At 35.8% G+C, this 25,204-nt stretch overlaps 1 protein-coding gene across 8 annotated transcripts in view; it reads right to left on the bottom strand.

The window, feature by feature from the left end:
• Window positions 1-1,267: 1,267 nt before the first annotated feature.
• Window positions 1,268-25,204, bottom strand: part of SOX6 (SRY-box transcription factor 6) — a 381,731-nt gene continuing 357,794 nt past the window's right edge. For 6 of the 8 annotated variants that reach the window (XM_075048005.1, XM_075048010.1, XM_075048011.1 and 3 more), the window contains 3 exons: window positions 18,450-18,683; window positions 15,804-16,020; window positions 1,268-7,863 (listed from right to left, as the gene is read on the bottom strand). In XM_075048005.1, the coding sequence (XP_074904106.1) occupies window positions 7,560-7,863; window positions 15,804-16,020; window positions 18,450-18,683 (755 nt within the window). In that variant the 3' untranslated portion in view covers window positions 1,268-7,559. The remainder of the gene's footprint in view (window positions 7,864-15,803; window positions 16,021-18,449; window positions 18,684-25,204) is intronic. The other 2 variants (XM_075048007.1, XM_075048008.1) reach the window with 1 other exon arrangement.

The raw sequence follows: 25,204 nt of genomic DNA, 5'->3' as shown, positions 1-25,204 counted from the left end.
ACTGCCTTCTCCTCAAGACCACTTCAGTGTTGCAGTTTGACTGAGTAACTAGTTGATTGCTTACCAGAAACCAAAGCTTAAATTGCAAAGTCAATATTTATGTATTTATCCATTATAACATGTTGGTCAGCAACTGCATTACATCCAGTTTTGACCCTGAAGTATTTATTCACATAGATTCATAATGCAGTATGTCATTTTTAATAATTTCATGTACGATGCTCTCTCTAGGGGAGTAAGGAGGGTGGCTTGTGCAATAACTGAAACTAGGCTGAAATCTAATGTAATACACAATCAAAATGTTCTGTTACATTTTTGTTACAATACAGTACACTTAAACATAATTTATTTTGCTGTGAGAACCATGACTAATTACTAAGTCAAAAGCCAATCATGATACACAAATGGCAGCAGTTTACAGACATGGCAATATGGCAACTATAGGTTTTTTTGTTGTCAACTTTGGTTAGTTTGTTTAATGTTATATGCAGCAGAGGGGAAGGCAAAGAAAGAAGAAACATGAGAATCATTTTGTCTCATTTCTACTCAATAAAAATCCTTCTGAGATTATGTTGCTACCAACAGCACTTCCTGCTTACAAAATTGACAGTACTCAGTGAATATTATCAAATTAGGTTGGTTATCATGCAAGTCTTTTACAGCATATGGTGTTAATGGATTTCAGAGGCTGATAAGTGCCTTTGTGGAATGGAAAGGCATGGGGAAAACCTAAGAGCTGGAACATTCAGTCACTAAATCTAAAGGAGCCCAGCTGAACAGGCCTAGTTTTTTTGCATTTGCCTGTGCATGATTGACCATCATGGTCAATCTTTAATGCTAACTCCAAAGGAATAATAAGGAATGCATAGAAGAAGTCACACACACATCTCATAAAACAAAATTTATCTTTAATTTGTAAGTGTCAACAGCAGTACAAAAGATGGAGTGATGGTGAATAGATTAAGGGTAGAGAGGACAGTCTTGAGGTAAATGAGCATAAATAGGCAGTCTTATAGACACTCCCCTGAGGGGTCTAAACCCCTATCATGGCATATACTGTATCACCCAAGGATGACATGTTTAACATATCAGGAAAGCACCTTGTGCAAAAAAAAAAAAAAAAAAAAAAAATTAAAAAAATCCCCCCCACCCAAAACATGTAGGTAAGGTGCCAACATACACCAGAACATACTGTATATGGACAGTGTCTTTCAATTTTGTCTTTTCCATTAATAACTGAGGCAGAGGAGGAGAAGACTCTTAAAAGTACCACTGAAAGATTATTTAATATTTAATTTACCTCACGTCAATACTGCACAACAAAATCCAAGAAGTCTGTTTATGCAATGAAGCAGAGCTAAGAATAACTATTCTCTTTTTTAAATTGAGAACAGATTTTTTTTTTAAATTGGTATCCTTAGCAAACTTTTTTCTTTCTTTTTTTTTTTTTACTGTATCAAGAGGAGAGTGTGAGATGTGATGGCAACCTTTAAGTTCATTTAAAAACTTTACACTGGACTGTACAAGATTTTTTTGATAAACTATTTACATTTTCAGACTTTAAAACATATTCAAAGCAGCAATAGACACTAGTTTTTCCTCTAAACGCCCAAATAATTACCGGCCATGGGCCCAGGTAGGTACCTGCATTGTATATAGAATTTCTACAAAGAAAACCTGCCCATTAAGTTAGCCAGTGGGTGTCCAACAAGCAGCCCTCGCCGTTAAGAGCTGCACCCACAGTGTTGCTATAGGAATCAAAGCATAGTACCTTGACAAGAGGGTCTCAGTTGTCCCAACAGCTCTACACAAACTTTACAATTTGAAACAGCAGCTAGCATGTCAGTCCAGCATGTCAGTGAATTGTGCTGATTAAATTAACATAGAGTACAATCTCACAATATACATCACAAACAAATTACAATGTCAGGAAATAAGAGTTACAGTAAGATAAGTTATGTAGTAACAGCTTATAAGCTTGTCTTAATGTAATAAAAAAATTTTTACATGGGAAATACAATAATGAATGAACATAAATGCTAAGCATTCTAGTTTGCTACAAGCTGAAGAAGGGTACAAGAAAAAAAACATTGCTTTCTAGAAAGCAAAACACAAATGACAAAGGAAGACAAACGGAGAATGCACACTAGCAGGTCTGCAATGTGCAGCATACAAACAGTTAAATATTTGCACATTCCCCATACTCCAAGAGCACCAAGGACCTCACTTGTGGTTTTTAGAAAGCGGAAATTACAAAGCAAGCCATGTCACTAAGTTGCTTTATAGCTTTCATATTGCCATAAATACCAATTTGATAAGTTTTCCTTTAGCCCAGTTCACCCCACCCCACCCCCTTTTTACCCAGTGTGTGAAATCTCAGAATACTTCTTTGTCACCATTTCCAACAAATTTGGTAGTTAAAAAAGGATGATGGATTAAAATGAAATATATTTGCATATACATTTTTTTTTCCTTCTGTAGCAGGACATTACAATATATCAAAAATCTAGTTTGATCTGAGAAAAATCACAGATATTAATGGGTTATACAAAAAAAAAGGTTTGGGGAAGTTTTTTTAAAGGAAAAAGAGTGAGTGTTTTGTAAAAGATCAAATGAGGTCATATAGTATTATTCTTTTAAAAGAACATGCTTAAGTGCCAACTTGAATCTTAGAAAAGCATGCAAAACACCAAGGGTCCAAGCCCATTCATTAACTTCTCATAAAAACATGAAGAACTCTATCATACATTCTGCTGGCTGCATCTCCAGTGCAGTTGTTCACACTGTGGCCCTGGCTCAGCAAAGTTTGCCTCGCTTAATGCCAACGCTTTACTGGTCCTCATGACCACCAGGGAAGTACTAACATGCTTAATTTTAAGCAGGTAGATAAGTGTTTTGCTGGGGGAGGATGGAGGTGTTAATCTTGTAGTATGTTTTGCTAGGAGATGATTTTGAAATGCCATGCCTTTGATATGACCAAAAAACAAAACCAGGAAGCCAACCCAGAGAGGGGACTGTGTTTTAGATTGCCTTGGGAGGTGGTTGTGTTTGTACTCAAAGCAGGAACTGCCCACAGCTGACTGCTGTACACTTTGCACAGGGTATATTTATGGTGACTAATGCTGCTGTTTGTCTTGCATTCCCACGCGGAGCAATCCCATCTTTTGCCCTCCCCCTGCCTCATGCTGCACCTGAGTAGACTGATTGGGAAGCACATTGCAATCCCATGTATTCTCAGCAGGCGGTTTCGCAAACTAAACAGTGATGCCCAAACATAGAGGCAGACCAGAATTGGGCCATGTCATCAGAGTCATCTCTCCATGTAAACCTGAACCCTGGAAAGCAGTTCTGTTTCCGTTAAGACTTCTATCTTCCATTTTTATGAAATATGAAGTGAACTATTCTAGCTGGTATCAGACTGTTTCGGGAGTGTTCTTCTCTTGAAAATAAGTATTTTATAATTTTCCAAAAAGAAAATATATTGTATCTGTTAATTAAATAATCTGTCTGTTCACAGAGAAAATAGTATTTCTATATTTGTGTATTACCTGAATGGAGTTGTTTTTTTCAGCCAGAGTTACTAAGCAGGGCTCAAACACAATGTTTAAAAAGCAATTCCACAAGTCCTCTTTGTGTATTATGTGAACAATTTCCCCTGGTATTATAGCCTAATATGACAATGACATGATTTAATGAATGTAGAAAATAAAGGTTTGATATTTTTAAGTCTTGACTGCATTGCAAGGGCCAGCTTAGTCATGATAATCTTTCCAGGGATATGCTTTTGAATTCCAAATGCCATTCTTGTTAAGAAGTAAAATATCTCATTAGTTTTACTTGGATTCAGAAGACTAGCTGTGTTTCTTATCAAATGTGTCAGAAATTTGGTGTGTTTAACGTATCAACTTTCTAAAAAAGAAGAAAGTATTCTGTGTTTGTGGAATATGCTAATAAAAATCAGTGAGAGCACAAGTGAGGCATCTTGCTGTCCCAGCTACAGGTCCACAATACTGCGCTCACACTGCGGGTGTAAATTCAGCATCTACATGAGGTACAGTGACTTGTCAGCATTTAATATGGACCAACATACACTGATATAGAACAAAAGTAAATACATAACTTATACTTCACTAAGTATCCATGAACAAAAAATAAAATTCTATTTCCTATGTTATATTTACACAATTTAAAAAAATTCTAAAATGAGATGGTAAATTCATCAAAAACTTTGTTTTGAGCTCCGATTAATAAAGTAAAAACGTTGGGTTTTTTATCCTTATGATTGTCCTTCCTTGTTTTCTACTGACATTTTAGAGCCAATGTCGGCTAATAAATAGAATAAAATGCTCATATGCACAATTCAGATTCAAATATGTTCCTCCCACTCCACCAGCCAATAAATGCAATTTTTACCAGCTGGCAATTCCTGAACAGCCAGTCATTTTCAAGAATGTGGCTTTAACATACAGAGCGTCAGCATTGAGGCAGGGCTGGAGCTAAAACAAAGTGTTCATACATACATGTATTTTGCATAAATAAATGAAATAACAAGACATAAAAATGACTCAAATCCGGCAACTGTGAGGCAGGCCCACACGAGTCGAAACAGATGACTTTTGTTCATGTAGTTTTCGTACAACAGTTTCACATTAGTCAGAAGTGATAAAAAATACCATTTATATCCAGTGCTTATAACACTTATGAAACAACATCTGTGAGTGTGTGTTTTTTTGTACTACAAGCAAAATCAAGTTTCAGTCCTAAAGAACAGTCCTTTGTTCTCCACAAGCCTGCAGAATATTATTTTGGCATGGTCATAAAATTTTTAAAAATTAACCAACTAATCTAAATGTTTGCCTTTGTGCAAAAAAAAAAAAAAAAATTACATAAAATACAATGCTAGCAATACAGCACTCTACCTATGCAACAAAACCAGAAAAAATAGAGAGCAAGAGAGAAAAAGTGACATGGGGGGAGGGAGAGATACTTCTAACTGGAGAATTATGTAAGACATTAATAAATAGCCATTTTTTTTAGGAAATAATGGTATCCTCCCCCCAATCTGAGCTGAATGTATTAAAACCAGTTCAAATTCCCAAGCAATTATAAGAACAAAAACCACTTTCTATCAGTACCTTAGCCAGCTTAAAGAGGGCGCTCACCAGCTAACGACACAGCATATGCCTTTAAAGTCTTGGCTAGACCAGTTTATTGCTTATTAGACATGGACTCAGAACACATTTAAATAAATAGTAAAAATATAGCATTTTGTTCCAAATTACAAAATGGTCAGAGAAATTTGACCATTGTGTTTCTATGACATTATCTTTGTAAATTGTCCTGTAAATTGAACAATCTTCTTTGTCTTGGGGGTTGTTCTCGCACATTTAAATGTGATTCCTACAGTGGCAACAATGGCTATCTCTGCTCAAACAGGTATTCGTGGGGCTATGAGGAAAATGACTGCTCCCAGTACAGCCTCTTGTCATTGCACCTCACATGAATTTCTGCAAGATAGGATGATAGCACAAGGATAGCCAGCATTAACACTATACTTCTTTCATTGTCTGGGCCCTAAACAAAGCCCTTACAGCTCTGTGGGAAGATTCCCACAGACTTCAAGAGGAGCTGCTCTAGGCCCACTCATACCTCTCAGCCTGAGTCTGAATTTATCACCAATGTGCTGAACATACCCAATTCAGAATAAAAGCTGAGGGAGTTGAGCTGCAGCACATGTATTCATCAGGCCCATTGGATCTGCATATATATATACAGTGATGTATTTGTGAACAGGAGTGGAGTGTGAGGGAAAAAAATAAAGGCAATTTCTTCTCTGTCTCTGCAATTTAATAAATTCGCAATCTTTGAATATCTCTCTCTCGTATATTTCCAAGAATTTTCTCTAGCAATTGCATTGTTTCTAGTAGTAATACAAATAAAAATTTTCGTTTCTATAGCACCTTACATCCAAATATCCCAAAGCACTTGACAAGCATTCATCAAGATCTGGCTCACATTCCCACATGACTAATATTCAATAAATATTTTTGATGCACCATTTTCCCAGCTTTGCAAGTCAGATATTTGTGTGGCCTTCCCTCCCTCACTAGGAGTCCCACATATAAATCACTGCATAAATACTTAAGGTAGCAAACAGTTCCTTCAGGTGACAACAGGAACATAATGTACAGAGCCATGATTCACTGCAGGATTCTACAGGCCCTAAAAATTTATCATGGTGGACTCTACATGCAGTTTGGATTTTACATCTGCCTTTACTGTCTAAGTACAGAGGTTTGTAACTATAAACAATTTTTTTTAGGAATAATTGTACTGTATGTACATATAAAAGTACTTACTATATTTTGCATGTAGCAGAGTGTTTCCAAGTGCTCCTTGAACATACAGTGTTACAGGAACAACTGAATTTCTCATTCATAAATGTCATGTTCACATTAGTAGCAGGTGCACTTTTATTATCATATAGCTGTGTAATTTAGGGGAGGAGAAAGAAGGGGCTCTTTAAAATATCAATAAGGAATTGTAAGTGTAATGCCACCAACAGTACTTTTAAAAATAAATATTAAGTATTTGGACCCTTGACATTCTGGAATGAATAAATTATTTAAGAGAAAATGTGTTAAGAGTGAATGCAAGGGTTAAAAGCAAAGGGATAGAGAATGTAATAAGAGGTGGCCTCACACTGCTAAGACAGGCCTGTCCATAGCTGGTGATCGCTCTTTTGTGCTTACTTAAAATCTCACACTAATGGCACATCAAGAGGCAAAAGCAATTGGGCACATGCACTATGGCAACCATGTTCACTACTTAAGAATATCCTGTTTCCAGATTCCTGAGTACTTTACTATATTCTGGAAAAAATTAGGTTTTATATATAATTTTTTTAAGATGGCAAAGGATTGTCTAAGACTTTACAGTGTCTCCTTTAAGACTTTTTTTTTTTTTAAATGTTAAGATTCAAAAGTTATGAAAAGTTTGGCACATCAGAAGTTCAACTATACATATGGAAAAAAATGGAATTCAGAGACTATTTTTTAAAGACGAGCTATGATGCACAGATGTGCACACTTGCGGACTTGTTCTGTTTCACAATATGAAATCTGCAGTTTTTGTTTTCTAAAATAATCCAGAATAAAAACACATTCACAACCTGTAGGCTGGCACAGCATACCTGAGTGAGAATGTATAACCCCCATCTAAACCAGTAACTTAAACCTTTATCAGCATCCAAACGGAAAAAGACAAAAGGTAAGACTTGTAAGACAGCTATTGATTCATATAAGTTTTCAAGTCCTGATGTCTGATATTTAATATATGTCTTCATCTAAATTAAAAAAAAAAACAACCAAAAACAAAAAAACCAAGTTCATGAAAAATTAGGGAAACAATCTGTCTCACACATTAAGAAACATTTAAGACCATTCTGCTGATGTAACTGTAGGAGCCACACATGCATGCAGGCTCTTTAAGAACTTTTGTTCAAAAAAACCCCAAAAAAACCCAAATGAGTCTGAGTTCTTTAATTCTGTGAACACTCCTCAGTTGGCACTGACTGCCTCATGGGCTTCATTTTCACTACTATAGTCTGATTTGGGATCATCCTCATAGTCCTCGTACATTTCTATTTCATCCTCTCCATTTATCATTTCATTTCCAGCAAGGCTTCCGCTGTCCGTCTTCATACCATAAGTGCTCTGAATGACGGGGATGCTGGGCTCAGGGCTGGCAGAGGTGCTGGAACAATCTGATGTCATCTGAGGTGATGGTGTGGTAGTCGCCATGGTAATAGCACCAGGATAGACAACCCCCGTTCCTGTGGTGATTGGAATTTGAGGCTGTTGTCTGGAAGGAAAAACAAGAGGGGAACGTGATTTCCTGTGTTCAGAGGAGGGAAGACCTTCCACAAGTCCAAATGAAAGAAAAGTGGGTGGTTTCCTAGAAAGGCTGCATGCATTCCTCTGGGGTTCACAGTCTGGGCCCATACGGTATTGGTTCATCTTAGCTCCCCCCACGGACAAATGGACAGTAAACCATTTAGTAACTACCAGACATTGATTCTTTTGTGTATTTTATGTGTTTATTTAAACCATACTGCAAACCAGCACTTGGACAGATTATCAAAAGGCTTCAGGCACCTGTGTGATGCCTAACTGCTACTGTAGACATAATGTCTCTAAAATCTAAATCCTCCAAACTCCTGACAAGAGCTTCTGTTAATGAGAGGACCTTGGTTACCTGTAAGTGCCAAAAATGGCAGACAGGTGACTAAGTAACATTGTCTAACTGTAAGTATGTAATTTACTATTTAAGTGCTAGGTAGACTCCTACGTCACTTAGAAATACTTTTGATATTTTATTTCTGGTTTTTGATTTTTATTTAAATCCATGATCAGAATGCCATTTGTTCTTCAGGATTTAATATGTAAGACTGAGTTTTTGAAGCAAAGTACTTTAAGAAAAAAAGAACAAATGTTCTTTTTTCTATGGTAACTGACAGTCTACAGGAATTCAAACTTCCTCCTGAGGACCCAGTGTCAGACCTGATCTATTTTGACAATGCAAATACATGGGAAGACTCAATTAAGGGTGCGCTACCTCTACTTCTGACACATCTCACCTTCTGATATCTAACTTTGCACTATGTAACGTTGTCTTTTTCATGTGTGTGTGATTTTAAGCATACTGGAGCAATACCACACTTCAACTAAAATAGGCTTATATCACTGCCAGTCAAGAAATTCAACACAAGCTTTAACTGTAAGCATGTGTATAGTTGTAATAAGTGATGCAATGTCTTTTCTTACAGTGATGTACGTATATTCAAATGCTTTGCTGAGTAAAGGCCAGGTTGCCGAACCCATTCCATGGTCAAGCCCTTACTGGCTACAAATTATTTAAATCTACTTCTTAGACTTGGATTCATTAACTAATAACATAATTTCTATACTAAAATACTCATACAAATATTCTCATATTATTTCTGGATCATTACCTTTAGTAAAGTTATGAGAAGAAGGAGGGATGTAACTTGTCTGAAGGAAGAGAATCTCCATCGTAATTTAGATGTAACACTGAATGAATATACTCCAGTACCAGAAATACCTAAATGCCCTGGAAGATGCTATTTTAGTATTGACTAGTTATTGAACACACGTGCCTATTTGCATAATCTATTTGAAGAATCATATAATTCAATGTATTCCCAACCTTCTTTAGACCAATATTGACCAAATATTAGAGAACTATTATGTAATATTAGCAGGAGAAACAGTGTCAGATGTGTTTGAATAATCCAAAGAATCTATAACTTCTTGACCACTGTGTCATTGTATGCTAAAATTCAAAAGGACATTCCATAAACCAGTCTCTCAAATCCTTAATCATTGGCTAAATCAATACACAAAATAATGTAAAGCTTATTTACAAGTCCCTAAATGTTGGGTCTTTATAGTTCATTGATCAAACTCTAATGTTGATAAATATCACATTACAGAGTTACTGGGAAACCAAAGTCCTTCAAGTTTGGGAACCAATACAGACAGTCAAGTCATGAACACTCTGTGTAAGATAATATTAAAATAGCATCTAGTACTGTCATTGCTGGTACTGCTAGCCTGACTCTTAAAGCCTCTGCACAGCTTGAGAAATTCAAACATCTGTTGTATAAGTATGGTACACCTGGCTAGCAACGAGCAAAAACATCGCAGTAATTCATTTGACACAGTCATTATACTCCTGTTTGCAAATGATGATTTGCAGATGATTTACAAACAGCTAGGGATTTTTCACTAAATTTTCACTTTTAAAATGGTCTGATAAATGTTCTGTGAAAACAATTTTCAGCCAATGTATTTGCTTGCAAGTGATTTTCTGCAAACATCTTTCAATACTTTATCCATAAAATTGAACACCTACCTCACATGGGAACATTTCTGTTTTAGGATTGCATGTTGTCAGGAGTATAAACTATTACTGCTAAAAACCCACATGCATCTCCTCCACAAATTTTAGACACAGAAAATGTTCACATTAATGACTGTTTCACAAAGCAAAGGCAAAAAAACCCCACACATGGTCACAGCAAAATTCTACATAGTTGTCACCAGGCCATACACACTTAATTCTCTCTAACCTGCCCATCTAACAACTGCTGGTACTAATCTTTTTCCGATACTTCTTAGAATAAATACACTCACAAAACAAAGCATCCCCAATTGTTCATGGAAGAACACTACAATATTAATGCCAAAAGATGTTTTGAGAAAAGTTGTTTTTACTACTCTTACAATAAAAATTGTAGAATATACTCAAAGAATGATTGAGTGCAAGCTGCTCTTGTGTTATAGATGACACTGGGGATCAGAACCCTAATATCCACCCATAACCCCCCCTCCCCCCCCAAAAGTTTGCATTTTTTTAGAAGCAAATTTCCTTTTTATAAGCAGCAAGAAGGAAAAAAAAAATCTGTTTAGGACAGAGCTGCGAGGTGTCTCGATAAAATGATGGTTGTCAGTGTTAAGCCCTAAAGGACAGGCTAAGTTAAGATATTCATATATTCTTTCAAATGCTTATCAAGTCAGCAAAACTCTTTTGCATATCCACATTTCAATGGGACAGGGTATATTTGTCCAAGTGCCACCCATTTCAAACTATAAAGGGAGCAGGTCATCTAAGCATAATGAAGCAGAATTTACAGAGATACCTTTTACTTGAGAATATGTGGCAAACTACAGAATTAATCTTACTGGTAAAGAACTTGATTGGTGTAACAGGAAAGTTAACGGCTTACTGAATTTGTCATTCATAAACGCAGTTCTTTACATGTTAAACATTATCAGACGTGGTGTGTATGCCTGCTGCTGAGCAATAACTGTGAGCTTTAAATTACCTATATCTCGCCATGGAACTGTAAACATGTGGTAACTGTACCACCTAAAGGGGAAGTGTCTCAAATTGCTACACATTTGCTAGTAAAAATTTGCTAGCACTTAAACATGGGCACCCACACACCCCCAGTAACTAGACACCTACCTCTCACTTGAGCCCTGTTGTTATTTAGAGCTGATCAGGTTGTCACTGTAAATTCTGCTCAAGTTGATGCATTACATCCCAGAAAGCCTTATTTTAAGATATCACAAACTATATGGATGGCATATGATACTGGAGATGAGTGTTATCATTTTCTAAGTAATTAAATTTTATAGGATAGGGAGGGGGGAAGAAATCAGAGCATTTATTTGAATTCTAACCACTCTCCCTGAAAGGAAGAGTTGGGAGTTTAACCTATGACTGTGGCCATTATGTTTTCTTTTATTCGTAGTTCTTAAAGGCATTCATGTTAATGGTGTTTTTAATAACATTAAATTCCACATGTTTAATCCTTGTATCTAGCTAGAGTTTTGCCTATCATAGGACCTTGGAGTGAGGAGATAAAAACATACTTTACTGCAAGCTACAGGTTACAATTCAGCTCAGTTGCACACGGTTAAAGCAAGGAAGTTTTCTGCCTGGTTAAAATTTCCAGAACCCAACATTAATCTTCCTATCTCTTCAGATCCATGAGGAACAGTGATGCATGGCTACATACCCTGGCTTCAAACCACTCCCATCTCCACCATCTCCTCTGCCAAAGAAATCCTTATGTGGCCAGTTACTACAGGTCGCTTGCCCCCCTGCTCTGCCAGCATCACTAACATCTGTCCAGTTTGGGGCTAAAGATTTGGCCCAAAATAGTTAGGTAAATATAAAAAAGGAGGTAACATGAAAATTCTTAGACCAGTTGACCTGCTCACAAGTTTGCAGCATTAATATTCTTAGGATTTTCCTGGAGAATGTTCCAATTTTGACTTTTGCAAAAGTAGCTAAACATTTAAATTGGCAAATTACCATTGTTTTCTGATCCCTTCCCAATTATTTTCTGACAGCTCTTTAGATGACTGAAGCAAAATCGATTGCATTAAGGAAAATGCTTATACGCTACACACCCTTGAAGCTTACATTCCCATAAGGAATGAAATAACAGTAAATCTCACAAAAGCACCCATTGTGTACTTACTTTAAGTTCAAGCTACAGGAGTATAATATTACAGCCTTATTCAAAGCCGTAGTCTAGCAACATTCAGACTATGTGTGTACAGTAGTTATAAACACTATAAAGGCTTTATTCTAAACATTTTACACTGGTAAAACACACAAAAAAGTCACTGCTTACCTAATTTTGCAGAGAAATGTGTATATATCATATACTTGTATTTAGAGTATATTAGACTGTAAAAATGACTGAGAATTGAATTATTTTTGTAAGACAAGGCAACAAAAGACAAACTCTTAACTTAAAATATCTGATGTATGGTTTATATATGATCCATTTGTTAGTTCACATTTATTTCTGCATTACAAAAAAAGTACTATTGAAGATAAATTGTAAATCACTTGAAGTCTGTTCAGGGATTAACTTATGCTGAAGTTATCATTCACAACTTCCCATTAATAATTTTATTATTAAAAATAACTCAACTATTTTAAAGCCATAGTTGGCTTCAGATTCAGCTTCCACTAGATTAAAACCAGCACATTTTAATATACTCTGTATTAAAGGTGAATTCTTTCTATATATTATCTGCCTCATTTGGAACAAAATTCATTCTTGTAGGGATGCAATAGAAGGCCTACACATATTTTAAGTTCCACTCTGTTCTTTAAAATACTTGCTAGTTCCTAGATTTTTGTGCTGGTCTATCACATATATAACATTGATCTCAAAACATGAATTTCCTGCCCAATTTCTTCCAAGAAATCTTCACTCTCATCCAATTCTTTGGAACCTTTTCTTCAAAAATCAGAACAGAACCTTGCCATTCATTAGTTTATTTCTCTATTTTATTTTAAAGCCCGGCTAGTTTGTATATTGAGATTCTCTAAACAACTTTTGTGCATCTTGCCAATGTTTATCGAATAATGTGGCTCCCTGAAGTAATAAGCAGTATGAGCTTTTTTTGCATCTTAAAAGTTCAAGCAGTGTAAAACCTTCTATATTTGTGGTGGGAAGTGTTTTAGTTGTACATGCAGCAGGATTATTCTATGCTAGCCAATGGCTCACCCAAGGGGATCTGATGGGAACTAGCCCTTATTGGATTGCTTAAGCCATAAATATACATTTGGTGTAAGAGAATACCAAACACAAATATGAAAGAATATAGTTTTTTCTTGCTATTTATACTTTCCTTTAGCCACCTGTTTTGAAGGTCTATCTCTTCACACATCTCCTATTTATCCTTTTATTCTGTGATGATAATTTTTTGCCATTCCCAACTTAATTGGTATGTTCTTTAAAAAAAAAAAAAAAAAAGAAAAAAGAAAAAACAGCAGAACTTCAAGCAGTATGAAGCACTTGGCATATTTCACTGGAATCTACTTTGTACTTTTGTTCTCTATCTTACACTGAAATATTTACTGTAAACATAGAGTATATTCAATCCTAAAAACCACATTTGTCTCCTATTTCATTCTGAAAAGGAAACTGCATCTCAACTCTCATGTTTACAGTTTTGAAGGATGGTTTATGCTGTTTGTTCCATCAAAACAGTGGAAAAAAGATGGGTATATGAGGTCAGTTAGGAAAACTGTTCCAGTTGATGCTTTATGTGATATTTACATTAAACACGAGGAAAAATAAGTTTAAGAAGTTGATGGGGTCAATTACTATGTTTCACTTAATTATAATCTGATTTTGATGACATGTTGCTTTTTATTACTCAGTAAACCATTCTGCTGAGATAAATGATGCCATGTTTTATGTTTCAGTTCAAAAAAGCTGTCCTGGTCTGGTTTTTTTCACCTTTTTGGCTTGGTCTCTTCCAAGAATTTTGTTTTAATTTTTTCTTTAGGGAAAAGGGAATTTGGGGCAACAGTGGGAAGTCACAGAAAAGTGTGAAATAATTTTTTAAAATCACAGCCTGTGTTTCCTCAGTATCAAAGTTTATATTCATATTGAACTGCAACATGGATCTCATTTCACCTTTATTGAATGCATCCATTAGACTTCGTACCCCCTTTTTCATCACTTGCATAACTAAAAGTCATTGATGCTGGTAAAGTCCACTGCATCATTATATAAGTGCGTAAAGGTAATTTACTCTTACTTTAAAACTTCAACATGGATAGAGGATGGTGGAGTGGACTTAGTATAAATACGAATTAGAACCAATCCTTTCAAGAAAATGATGACATTCTTATGGTCTTTGTGATCATACTGTTTGATACATCAGAAAGATGATACATTTAGGTTGCACCAGCAGTTTAATTTTGAACAGTTTTCATTACTTTTTTTTTTTTAAATCACAATATTATTCTTTAAGTAGGCACTTTTAGAAGATTCTTAGATCTGTCCTTCATATTCAGCCCCATATTTAGCCACCACTTCCAATGTGTAAAATGCTACTGCTTAATACTGTTTTGAATTAACAAACAATTCTCAAATTGTTCAGACTGGTGTTCTGGCATTTCTTTTGCATTTCTTGACTAGATGTGATTTGGTCTGTCAATCTGCTTTGGAAGACATAAGCTAGAGTTTCATTCCCTCAATCTGAATATAATTTGTGATGTGCTGTATAAATTCAGATTTCTATGTAGGGGTCTATGTACAATTTTGATGGAAGCCTATTAGTAAACAATTTCCCTTAGAGTGAAGAAGAAAAAACAATGTCAAAACTATAGACTGGAAGGCTATTTCAAGATATCAAAACCACTTCTATTTACTGATTGAAGAAAGAGCCCACATTGTTGCAGGCTGTACCACAAAATAATTGACTGCAACAGGAGTTCTGCATCCCAAGCCAAAAATGAGGGCACATAATCGACGTCAAGGTCAATTATGTGGTAGTGAAGTACCCAACAAAAGGAGACTATTGTGATTAGAGAAATAAGCAGAACATTGTGAATTTGGAAAGGCTGGCACTGGAGATAGCTTTTAGACTCTTTGTAAACCACCAGAAACATTGTGTTAGAGCACTGAGCATCACAGATTAAGTCATAAAAAAAAAAACAGGAGAGAAAAATCAGTTATGGTGCAGTTGTTTCACTGGACTTTTGTTATCTTTAGCCTGTAGATCTTTCATAGTGCTGCTTTCTCTGCTGAAGACTAGAGGAAATACTGTGAAAAAACACAATGTTTTTAAAACTGTGCTGGGATCTTTCTGAGCCACAGATTCCGAGTTGTAAATCTACCCCATCTATGCAGTACTTGAAAGACTCCTCCTAAAACATTTATTTTTAAAAAATATTTTTTCCAGAGTTCTATATATAACAAAATTCCTAATAGCCTCATGCTATGATATCATTCATTCATGTGTGTTCCTAACATAACTGCTATTACTTCCATCCCTTTTCCCTTCTCCCCCTCCTGACTCCTTTTTCTACAAGGGAATAACCTTTTGTGTTTTTCTCTTTGTTCTTCTCTTAATTTAGGAAATGATCCTAGTCATTACTAACCCAGAATGGACTAGCTTACTAATAACTCACAAAAGACACGATTCAAACCTTTAATGCTAATGGGAAACACCTTCTTTTGACTTTAAAGAATTCCCCAATCCGTCTCATAATCAGCATTCAGTGGCAAGCTGATAGCTCCATATTCCGTGATATGTCTTATGTTTTAAATAAGGTTTTATAGGTTCAAATCCTTACCTTCTAAATGACATTAGTCAGTGACTTAAACAGAGGACTCTATTTGTTTTCAAACAGCATGCTCTGTCTTTGAAAACAATTACAACAGTAGTACTCACCCTACAGTAAAAAACTGCCTCATCTCCTGTCTTCGAGACCTCATCAGTTGTTTGTATTCACCAATACGCAATTTCTTTCCATCAACAATGCAGGTACGTTTTGGTCGAGGTTTGTATTTGTAATTAGGATACTTTTCTAGGTGGATTTTACTTAGCCGTGCCTGCTCTTCATAATAAGGTTGTTTCTCTTGATTTGACATGGACTTCCAGCGAGATCCTATTAACACAAAACATTAGTGAGTGCTCAAGTAAAGCACGTTTAGCTTTACACATACACATTTCAACATCCCTTCTTGCCATAATAAACAAATTTTAAATAAGTTAATTAAATAAACTGATCTGCATTTACATCAGCCAGCACATATATCGGGAAGCACAACCTGAGACACCTTAAAAGAACCTTAACTTTCAGATATTGCTGCAGACCAAACATACGTAAATCTCTATTAAATAGGTGCATTTAAAATCAATAGTTACTCCTCAAAATCTCAGCCTCATGCTGCAAAACAGACTTTCATTTTTTATAATATGAGCATTAATCTGTGAATAATTCTATAGCTTTGTAATACCACACACAGTATTATGGTTAAGTAAGGTCTACAAACATACTTTTACTGTTAAAAGCTTGACACATTGCCTAGGGATACATGCTTCTTTGATAGTTTTATGAGGATTTGGTTTATACACTGCTGCTAATAGATATTAATACCTTGCTATGTAGCATGAAAAAATTATCAAAACCTTATAGATTTGACAAAATTATGAAAAATCCCTTGCTGTCTGGATGTCTTAAATTTACTAATCTTCTGATATAAGCTTGGCATAATATTGGCACCTTACCATACTTTAAATCCTATTATGCATATTATCTTCTGGCCAGATGTAATAAATGCACAGAACTGCACCGACAAAGTTACATTTGACAAACTTATATTTAAAAAAAAAGAAAAAAAAGAAAAACAGAAGGCACATGTAATTATATACACCACTTCAGGTACTGTAAACTCTTATTGAAAGCTGCACCAATAAAAAAGTTTAAAAATTAACACAGTGTACACAGGAAGAGGAAAAAGTATTCAGATCTCTTGTATTGTTTATAAGGAGCTATCTAAACACTTGAATAGAGAGGAGATTTTTTTTTTTTTTCCAGGGGATAATAAATGCAGAAAATAGCTTTTTGGTGTCTTTTAGATGAATAAAACGATTACAGCTGCGGTAAACGTGGGTGGAAGCTATTCTTTTACCAAGATTTTTCATACATCAACAAATGGAAAAGTTGTATAAATATTATCTGTAGCCAGCAATACTCTGTGTCAGTTCTAATATTTCAGTCTCTTTTCTTATTGTCCTGGAAAAGTTGCACAGATATTATATGGACATAGACTTATTTGTGGCAGAGCAGATACTGACAGGTTAATTCCATGGTTAACAAACACTCAATTGCTGGCACTTCTGAAATATTTATGCTGGAAGTTTACATTTTAATGAATACAGTTACTATGCTCCTAATAGTTTTTTCACAGAATGCACACAAATAGTATAGATTCCCTACAGCTGCCAACACTGAAACAGTGCAGGTTTTATACAAAACTGAAAGGCTATTCATATAACTTACTTGTACGGTAGACAAAAATATGAGAACTGCTAAGCAAGATTTTGGAAGTTTTAGGACAAAGCAACATTTATTTCTATGTATTCTTGCCTCTGATTGAACTAACATGCAACAAACTTTGATAAGAACGTATTTGAACTCAAAGTTTACAATAAAATGATTACAGAGGAAGCATGATTTTTTACTTTTATTTATTACGAGTTACATTTGGAATCTGTCTTTCACTTCAAAGACTCAGAAAGCAAATATAGGTTTTAAGATTTCACCACCCATTCTCACGTATGTTTCTAATTCTCTGGAGGGGTCTTAAAAAGCAAATAAAATTTTCTCAAAAATAAGCCAATTTATTTGCACAGTGGCAAAATATAATCCATGGTATATTCTCTTATCTTCCCAATCTATACAAATCAAGTATTAACTATGGTGTCTTTTAACTAAGCACTATTTTAATTGTATGATACTAGTGCTTCCTTAGCTTTTTGAACATTGTAACATGTAAACCTTTGATTTTGATTTTGTACTTTAATAATTTTTTCCCAGTGTTTACTCTAGTGAGTACCATTTTGCATTCAGGTGATTTGTAGTTCAGGTGATTTCTAGTGGGATCTTGCAATTAGACCTTTTATCAGGATACACACTTGCAACAGATTTAACCAAATATTCCTTTTGAACGCTACTAAGTCTTTAAAGCATGTTGTGACTCTGCTGTTGAAAATAAAAAGCATTAGGGAAGGGCCAGAAAGGGAAAAGGAAGGGAACGAAAATGAAAACAACTCATGAGTCTTCATTTGTATAAGTTTCAGTAATTCCAATTTCAGTGAACATCTCCCAAACAAAATATGTCCTAAAATTAGAGAAGTTGCATATCCAGGAAGGAAGTAACTAGCCAGTATCACCAATATAAATAACCTCATCTTTCCACAGCTCCAAAAATAACTAACCTCTGCCAACTGCCACTACTATACAGAGCCTTCTAAGCTTCCCTCGGTTTTGGTTCAGTCACAGTCATGATTTGTTCATTGTCTTGCACTTACCTAGGATTTTGCTAATGTTGGAGTTATGCATGTCAGGGAAGGCTTGGAGAATTTTCCGACGCTCATCCTTTGCCCAAACCATGAAAGCATTCATTGGTCGTTTGATGTGCGGTTCGCTACTGGCTCGTCCCCGCGAATCCCGGTAGACTCGAGCTTCAGCCACAGTGGCACCTCCTGTTGGCCAACAATAATACTGCTGTAGTTTAGCTGCAGAGCCATTCATTGCTTTACTTCCTGTAATGTCAGGGCAGGAAGAAACAAGATGGATGCAAAACATTATTATGTGGATTACGCAAGCGCTTTCACTGCTGTGTTTATTTTAGCCTCATTCTCTTTTGCTCTCTCCCCTTTTAGCTGCCAGATCTACGAGAGAGAGAGACAGCGAGAGAAAGGATATCCAGTGATTTCAGTGTAACAGATCAGGCTCACGCAGCTGTAGGCATCAACATCTGAATGAGGAAACAAATTGCACTGGTATTTCTCCAGGTAAGGTATGGAGATTTGAAAAAGTTTCCATTTGGGACTTTAACATAGCATACATGTTCTGAATGCTCAGCAAAACTCACATAGAAGTTTGAGAATATAAACTGATGTAGACCTGTTCACACAAGTAATTTACAATTACTTTACTGCTTGAGCAGTGAAGCACATGCCAAACATTTCATAAAATAAATTATATAGTACACCAGGTACATGCTGCTAGTTGTATGGATCTGATTATATTTGGAGCTGAACATTTTAAAGTTGCATGTCCTTTAGTTGAATTTTAGATGTGTCTTGGAGCATTCGATCACATATATGTAATAAAATTCTCTGCCTTCAACAGGTACATGCACAGCGTCCTGGAGCTTCTAGAATGGGAGACAAGCACTCCAGCTTCTCCATGCCTGCTGTTCTTTAATGTACCTCAGTGTCCTGTCATTACCCACCATCAATTCAACTTGTACATGCATAACCTTAATGCATTTTTTTGAATGCATCCAGCTCCACTTCTTGACCCCAAACAGCAAAGCTTCATGGGGATTTAGAGTTCACAGAACTGAGTATGAGGTGTAGAACTAGTTAATACAGGAGAAAGAGATAACTGAGCCTGGTTAAGGCATGCTTTTACCAGAAAAACTTTCGCAATTGTGATGATAACATATGTTTTTAGTGTTATACCTTAGCTATAAAAGAAAGGCAAAAAGTCTTTACAGTGGCAGTGACATACTTAGTCTTAGGCCTCATCAAACTGTTCATATAATTCAATACCTTGAAAAAGCAAGATTCTTGACCACAAATCAGCACAGCAATAGGCCTCCTTTTTTGTACACTATTACAGCTCCTGACACGGATTCATTTGCCAAATAATATAAGATCAGTTCTTTACACAAAGTAAAACACTGAAGATTTACTGATTTCAGAGACTGACTCACAAGTTTTTAATTGTGTAAAAACTAAGTTTCCCGATTTAGTGTGAAAACACTACATATTAGATATAGCATTTAAAAAATTCTATATACAAAATACATTCACTTGAAAAAAGTCCTAAAATAGAGGATGCATAACTAATACACTACCTTTTTGCCACCAGGTCCACAGTACATTAATTTCATTTAAAACGCACTGACCATACAGGATAAATTGATTTTGCTTTATATGGTGTTGACAGCCATGTTTATTGTGCAGTGAAATGTAGTGTAGTTTCAAGCTGACTATATCCATCAACACAGGGCAATATGCTGACTACTGGGCCAGATGAAGACATACATTACCCTGAGAGCAAAACACTCATTCGTATACGGCAGTATCTTCTCCTGAGGATCACCATGGTAATTTATGATGCCTCCAATGCCATTACTTTACAACTGACACCAATTTGGCAATTTGTATACTAACATGCGTGCACATAAAAGAAGACAGGTTTGTGGCAAATGTGAGATGCAAAACTATTTTAATACTATTCTAAGTTAAGTACCATGCTACAGGTGTTCAGCATTTACAGGAGACTGCAGCCGCAGTCAGCTTTTTATTGCAAAAAGGAACAGTAGTTTTGCTGAGTGACCTGCATGTAGGACCAACTTAGGGGTGTGTATGGTTAATGAGGCTCTGTCCATTGTGGTCAGAAGGCTTGGAACATGCATATCAAAGACACCATCTTTTGAAAGGATATATTTATTGTGAAACTATAATAAGTTGCAAACATAGTAAGTCAACATTGAAACATTTATTGAGACAAACGGCTATATAATTTGAGAAAAATCAAATATATCATGTAATGGCTCTTCCATCTTTTAAAATAATACTATAAAATTTGTAACTGGTATGTGGGCAATTAGGAAGTTAGTGACAAATTAAAAAATTTCTTATTCCTGCAAAAGTTGTCATTTGTTATGCAGCTACTCTACTCACAACAAATGAAAGAAAACATATTTGAATCCATATGGTGATTTTCCATCTTTTACTTTCCCAAAGGTACTTATTCACTATGGCTAAGGAGTTTGTCTTTAGCCCTTTCTAACACAATTTTGGTCTGACCTTTCAATCCTAATGAAGGCAAAGAGTACCTTTACTACTATCAAGATTATAGGCCAGCTTTTTAATCTGGATATAATTTAGAGAGAACAACAACAACAACAACAACAACAACAACAACAACACCCAAATAAACCCCCAACCCACCATAAATGATCTGTTTTCGGAGAAAGTTTATGTTAGAAAACAATTCTTACTTAGAGTAATAAATTACAACCATCCCAAGAAGGCCAAGAAGCTCTGGCTGCATCTGCTTTAAGCAAGTCCATACTTGAAGAATTTGAAAAAGCAGCCAAAGAGTTGATGTTCTTTGTGCTTGATCTCTGGGGGAATATTTGCAAGTTGACCCATAGGCCATCACAAAAGCATCTGCAAAATGAATTTCTGCAAATAACTAAGGTAATATCATCTCCATGTTCTAACTATCTCAGAACCACAGAATTATATTCAGTTTATAAAGCATTACAAGAAAATACTTCTGTTAGCATGTGATTCTACGTGGGGAGCCAGAAAGTCTCAGTACCTTTTTAGCTTAGAAATGAGCTGCTAATGATATAAAAAGAACCTAGCTCAGTGAGCTCTTACAAGTTGAAACACATAAGAACAAGCTTTCAAACTGGTTGTTCGTAGGTACTTCATCCTGTCAATCAGATATTTAGACAGTGTTGTGCCCTATATAAACAATTTCAACAGGTTTTACAAAGTATGGATTTTTTTTTTCTTATTGTGATAATTATAGTACTGACAGAGGCTGAATGAGATGCCTGAAGTTTTTAAAGAAAAGACACATACAACTGCAAAGAAGTAGGTGTTTTACTTTTTTCTGAAAATATTTTCAGGAAAGCCTAATAAATAATAAACCCAAAATAATAGATAAAATAAAAATGTCCTACCAATGAAAGGTGAGAAGAACTTGTTGGTAATTGTCTCTTTATGGCAACTAATGCTTTATCTGCTAGTTACTGTTCATACTGCAATCGCAGGAGGAGGTTTTGGTTTTCAGAATTAAGAGCTTGGTCAAAATTAAGATTTATTGCAAAAGTAGTGCAGTTTGGCTGCCCTAATGGCTTAGTTGGCAAAGTCATCTACACTTCAGCCTAAAGGCTGGGACTGTTCTCAATGTTACACTGTTAGCTTCTGAGGATGTAGACTGCCTCACTTCCTAGATGCTTTGCATTTGCTCAACTTGTCATGACATTGATGATTTAAAACTAAAAGCAGATTAGAGGAGAATGATCAATTTTTGTGGATATATGGCAGGCAACTCCTCTGTGGAAGCTGGATTCCAGACTAGACTCTAGGGACAATACTGGGTCAAAAAACACAAGAGAATGAATCTAAAAATGTTACAGCTTCATTAAAGTATTTTAAACAATATTTTTGTTCCAAAAGAGCCTGATTGCTCTCTAATGACAGTGCAGGAGAAGAAGAACCCCTGTTCTTTACAAAGAGAACAGAATCTGATCATCAACATAGAAGATAAAGATTTTCACATGAATTAAAAGTTGAGAAACAAACAGTAACAATTGTTACATTGTTTCTTGACTTATTCCTGCCTTTATCTGAGTTTCTGACCTTTTATAATGACAAGAATTTTAGGACAGACACCATCTCTTACCATCTTCCCTGAAATCTTGGCCACATTAGGATTAAAACTATTGTCTTTAATGAGATGTGTTTTTACCTTCCATTTTATACATCATCTACCACAACAAAACCTCAGACTGGGCCTTTACATGTTACCAGAATGCAAACAATAATAAACATGATAGAAAGGAGCAAAAAAGGGGTGAGAAAAAGATGAGGAAAGAAAGAGAAATGAAGTAACAGCAAAAATAAAGAGGTTTTTGTCAGTCACACTGTTATTCCTTAATTACTCTTCACACTCTGGCCACTGATTCATGTTTGAAGTGATACATATCCTTTGACTCCACCCCAGATAACAAATCTTTGGCTACTCTAAAGTATATACTCCGTACCATCTTCCATAGGCATATACCAAGATAGGATATATAGAAATAAAGACGATCTTTCCACATTCCTAGTGTAAGAGTGGCTGGTTAGTAGTAAAGCTCCTATCATCAGTTATTCATTAAACTGAGATGACATTTTTGTCTACTTTGGAAAAGACTGATTGCGACCTCCAAAATACCTGGCCCTGTCTGTGGTAATACAACTTGCGCTGCTAGCAGTTTGCATTGCAGGGACGAGAATCTAATGAACATGCAAACAGGAGTCACTCTTTTACTACTAGAGATAGGTTACTCATAAATATGAAAATGCTGTAAAAACAGGGAGCATGAAAAACCAGCTTGGCAGTCCCTCTTCCTGCCCTTAACCTGTAGGCAGACAAGTGCAGCCTTTTTAAAAGATATAGCAGTATTTCAAATCAAATAAAAAATGCAAATCTGGAAAGAATAGAATGACAAAAGAAGCTTTGGAAAGTTTAGAATACAAGAATAATCATTTAGCTATTATTTTGAGTTCAAATGAGGAGTGATTTGAGTTAAGTTCAATTTTGGAGAAGGTTACAAAAATTACTACTTCAGTGGAATCTAAGTTACTTGTAGCAGTGTTAGTGTAACACTTATCTGTTTTGCCCCTTGCCTGCCTCTTACTTTTTCATCCCCATCCACATTCAGGAGATTTTCTCATTCTTTATTACCAGCAAGAGAGGCAAAATAAATGGGTATCTTATGAACTATTGTCGTTATGGCATGTCTTGTCATCACTAGGCAAAACTAACACCCACTTGGAAACATGACCAGCTCTGGAATGGGGATGCTTGTAGTCACACAGTGGCACAAATGTTCTACAGGGAAGTGTCTGTTTGTCAGGCTGCTTTCATTCCAAATGCTAAACAAATATTATTCAGCTGGGATTTGAGGGCCGAACATTTCTTACAGGCTGCATGTCAGTGAATGAAAAGGGGGAAAAAACTGAGAGAGACATGAGTGATTCATGAAATACTGGAATATTTAAATGGGCTCTAAAATATTTCACCTGCAAGGGTTCTGAAATGTGCTAAGTAAATACTAAGAGGTGGGAATATACTGTAGCACAGGTTAGCTACATCCAGGCAACACTCAGTTATGATAAGGCTTCTATTTTTCCTGTTAAGAGACTCCATTCTCTTTAAAACATCAACAAGAAGAATCAAAACAGAATTCCCTAAGGTCAGCTCTGAGGAAACATAAACCTCTAATTCAATAACTCTGCTACTGCACTGAAAAAGGCCTTATTATTGCAACATCCATATGGAGTCAATTGGACATTAATGACTAATCAATCCCTCCCCTTTCTATTCTACTTATAGTGTCACAAGCCATGTTTAGATTAGCCCATTTCCTGCTTAGGATCGCTCAAGATGTCTTTTGTTCTTTCAGGGCTGGCCTGATGGAGGCAGCTTAAACAAACACACGACCCAAGTGGTGCAGGAGTTATAAACTGCCATATGTGAATGAACAAAGGGGCCATACTAAAGCCTTTTGTGGTATTTGTTAATGTTTTTCATCTGAGTTTAAAAAGACCTAATGACTTTGTGGTGAGCTGATGCATGTGGCTCGTGGCTTTGCAAAATGAAGGAAATTCTAGCCAGTTATATATCAGCATATATTTTCCAAAGTGCCTTGTTTTCAGTTTTGGTGGCAGTGAGTTTACTTTTTTAGGACATTTGTTTTACATATGCAAGCAAAATTCTTAATCTCAATTAAAACACAGCACCAGTTCTCACAGCCATCCTCACAACCTGCACATACATCTTACCCCATTTGAAAGTCTAGAGCTAAAATTCATAGTGAAATATCTTCTGTGTGTGAAATGAAATCAACTATTCTATCAGTGGCAGCAGTTCACTCACCAGTGTTTAAAGCTGTTAGTTGGGTCATATTAAATACTGCAACAATATTTCTAAATAAGCTATTAGCACATCCATGCTCCACAGCCAGCCATACCCAAATCTACATTATTTAAATGAATTAAAACTCTTAAATGCAACTACTTTCTTGATGGCTTACACAAACAGTTTAGATTTCGTGACCACATTTCATGGCAAAATTAACCCTCATGGAAATTTGGCATGGAATACAGCTAAAACAATACAATAGTATTTTAAATTACATGGACTATTAACTGAATTAATTAGTACTTAAGGCCTGACTTAAGCCCTCAGTGGCCTACATAGTCCCACTTGTGCTGTAACATAAGAGCATGAGAAGTTATTCTGTGAAGATCCACAAAGC

This window comes from Buteo buteo, chromosome 16, assembly GCF_964188355.1.
Source record: "Buteo buteo chromosome 16, bButBut1.hap1.1, whole genome shotgun sequence".
NCBI classification, from domain to species: domain Eukaryota; kingdom Metazoa; phylum Chordata; class Aves; order Accipitriformes; family Accipitridae; genus Buteo; species Buteo buteo.
This window is presented reverse-complemented; position numbering and strand designations above follow the sequence as displayed.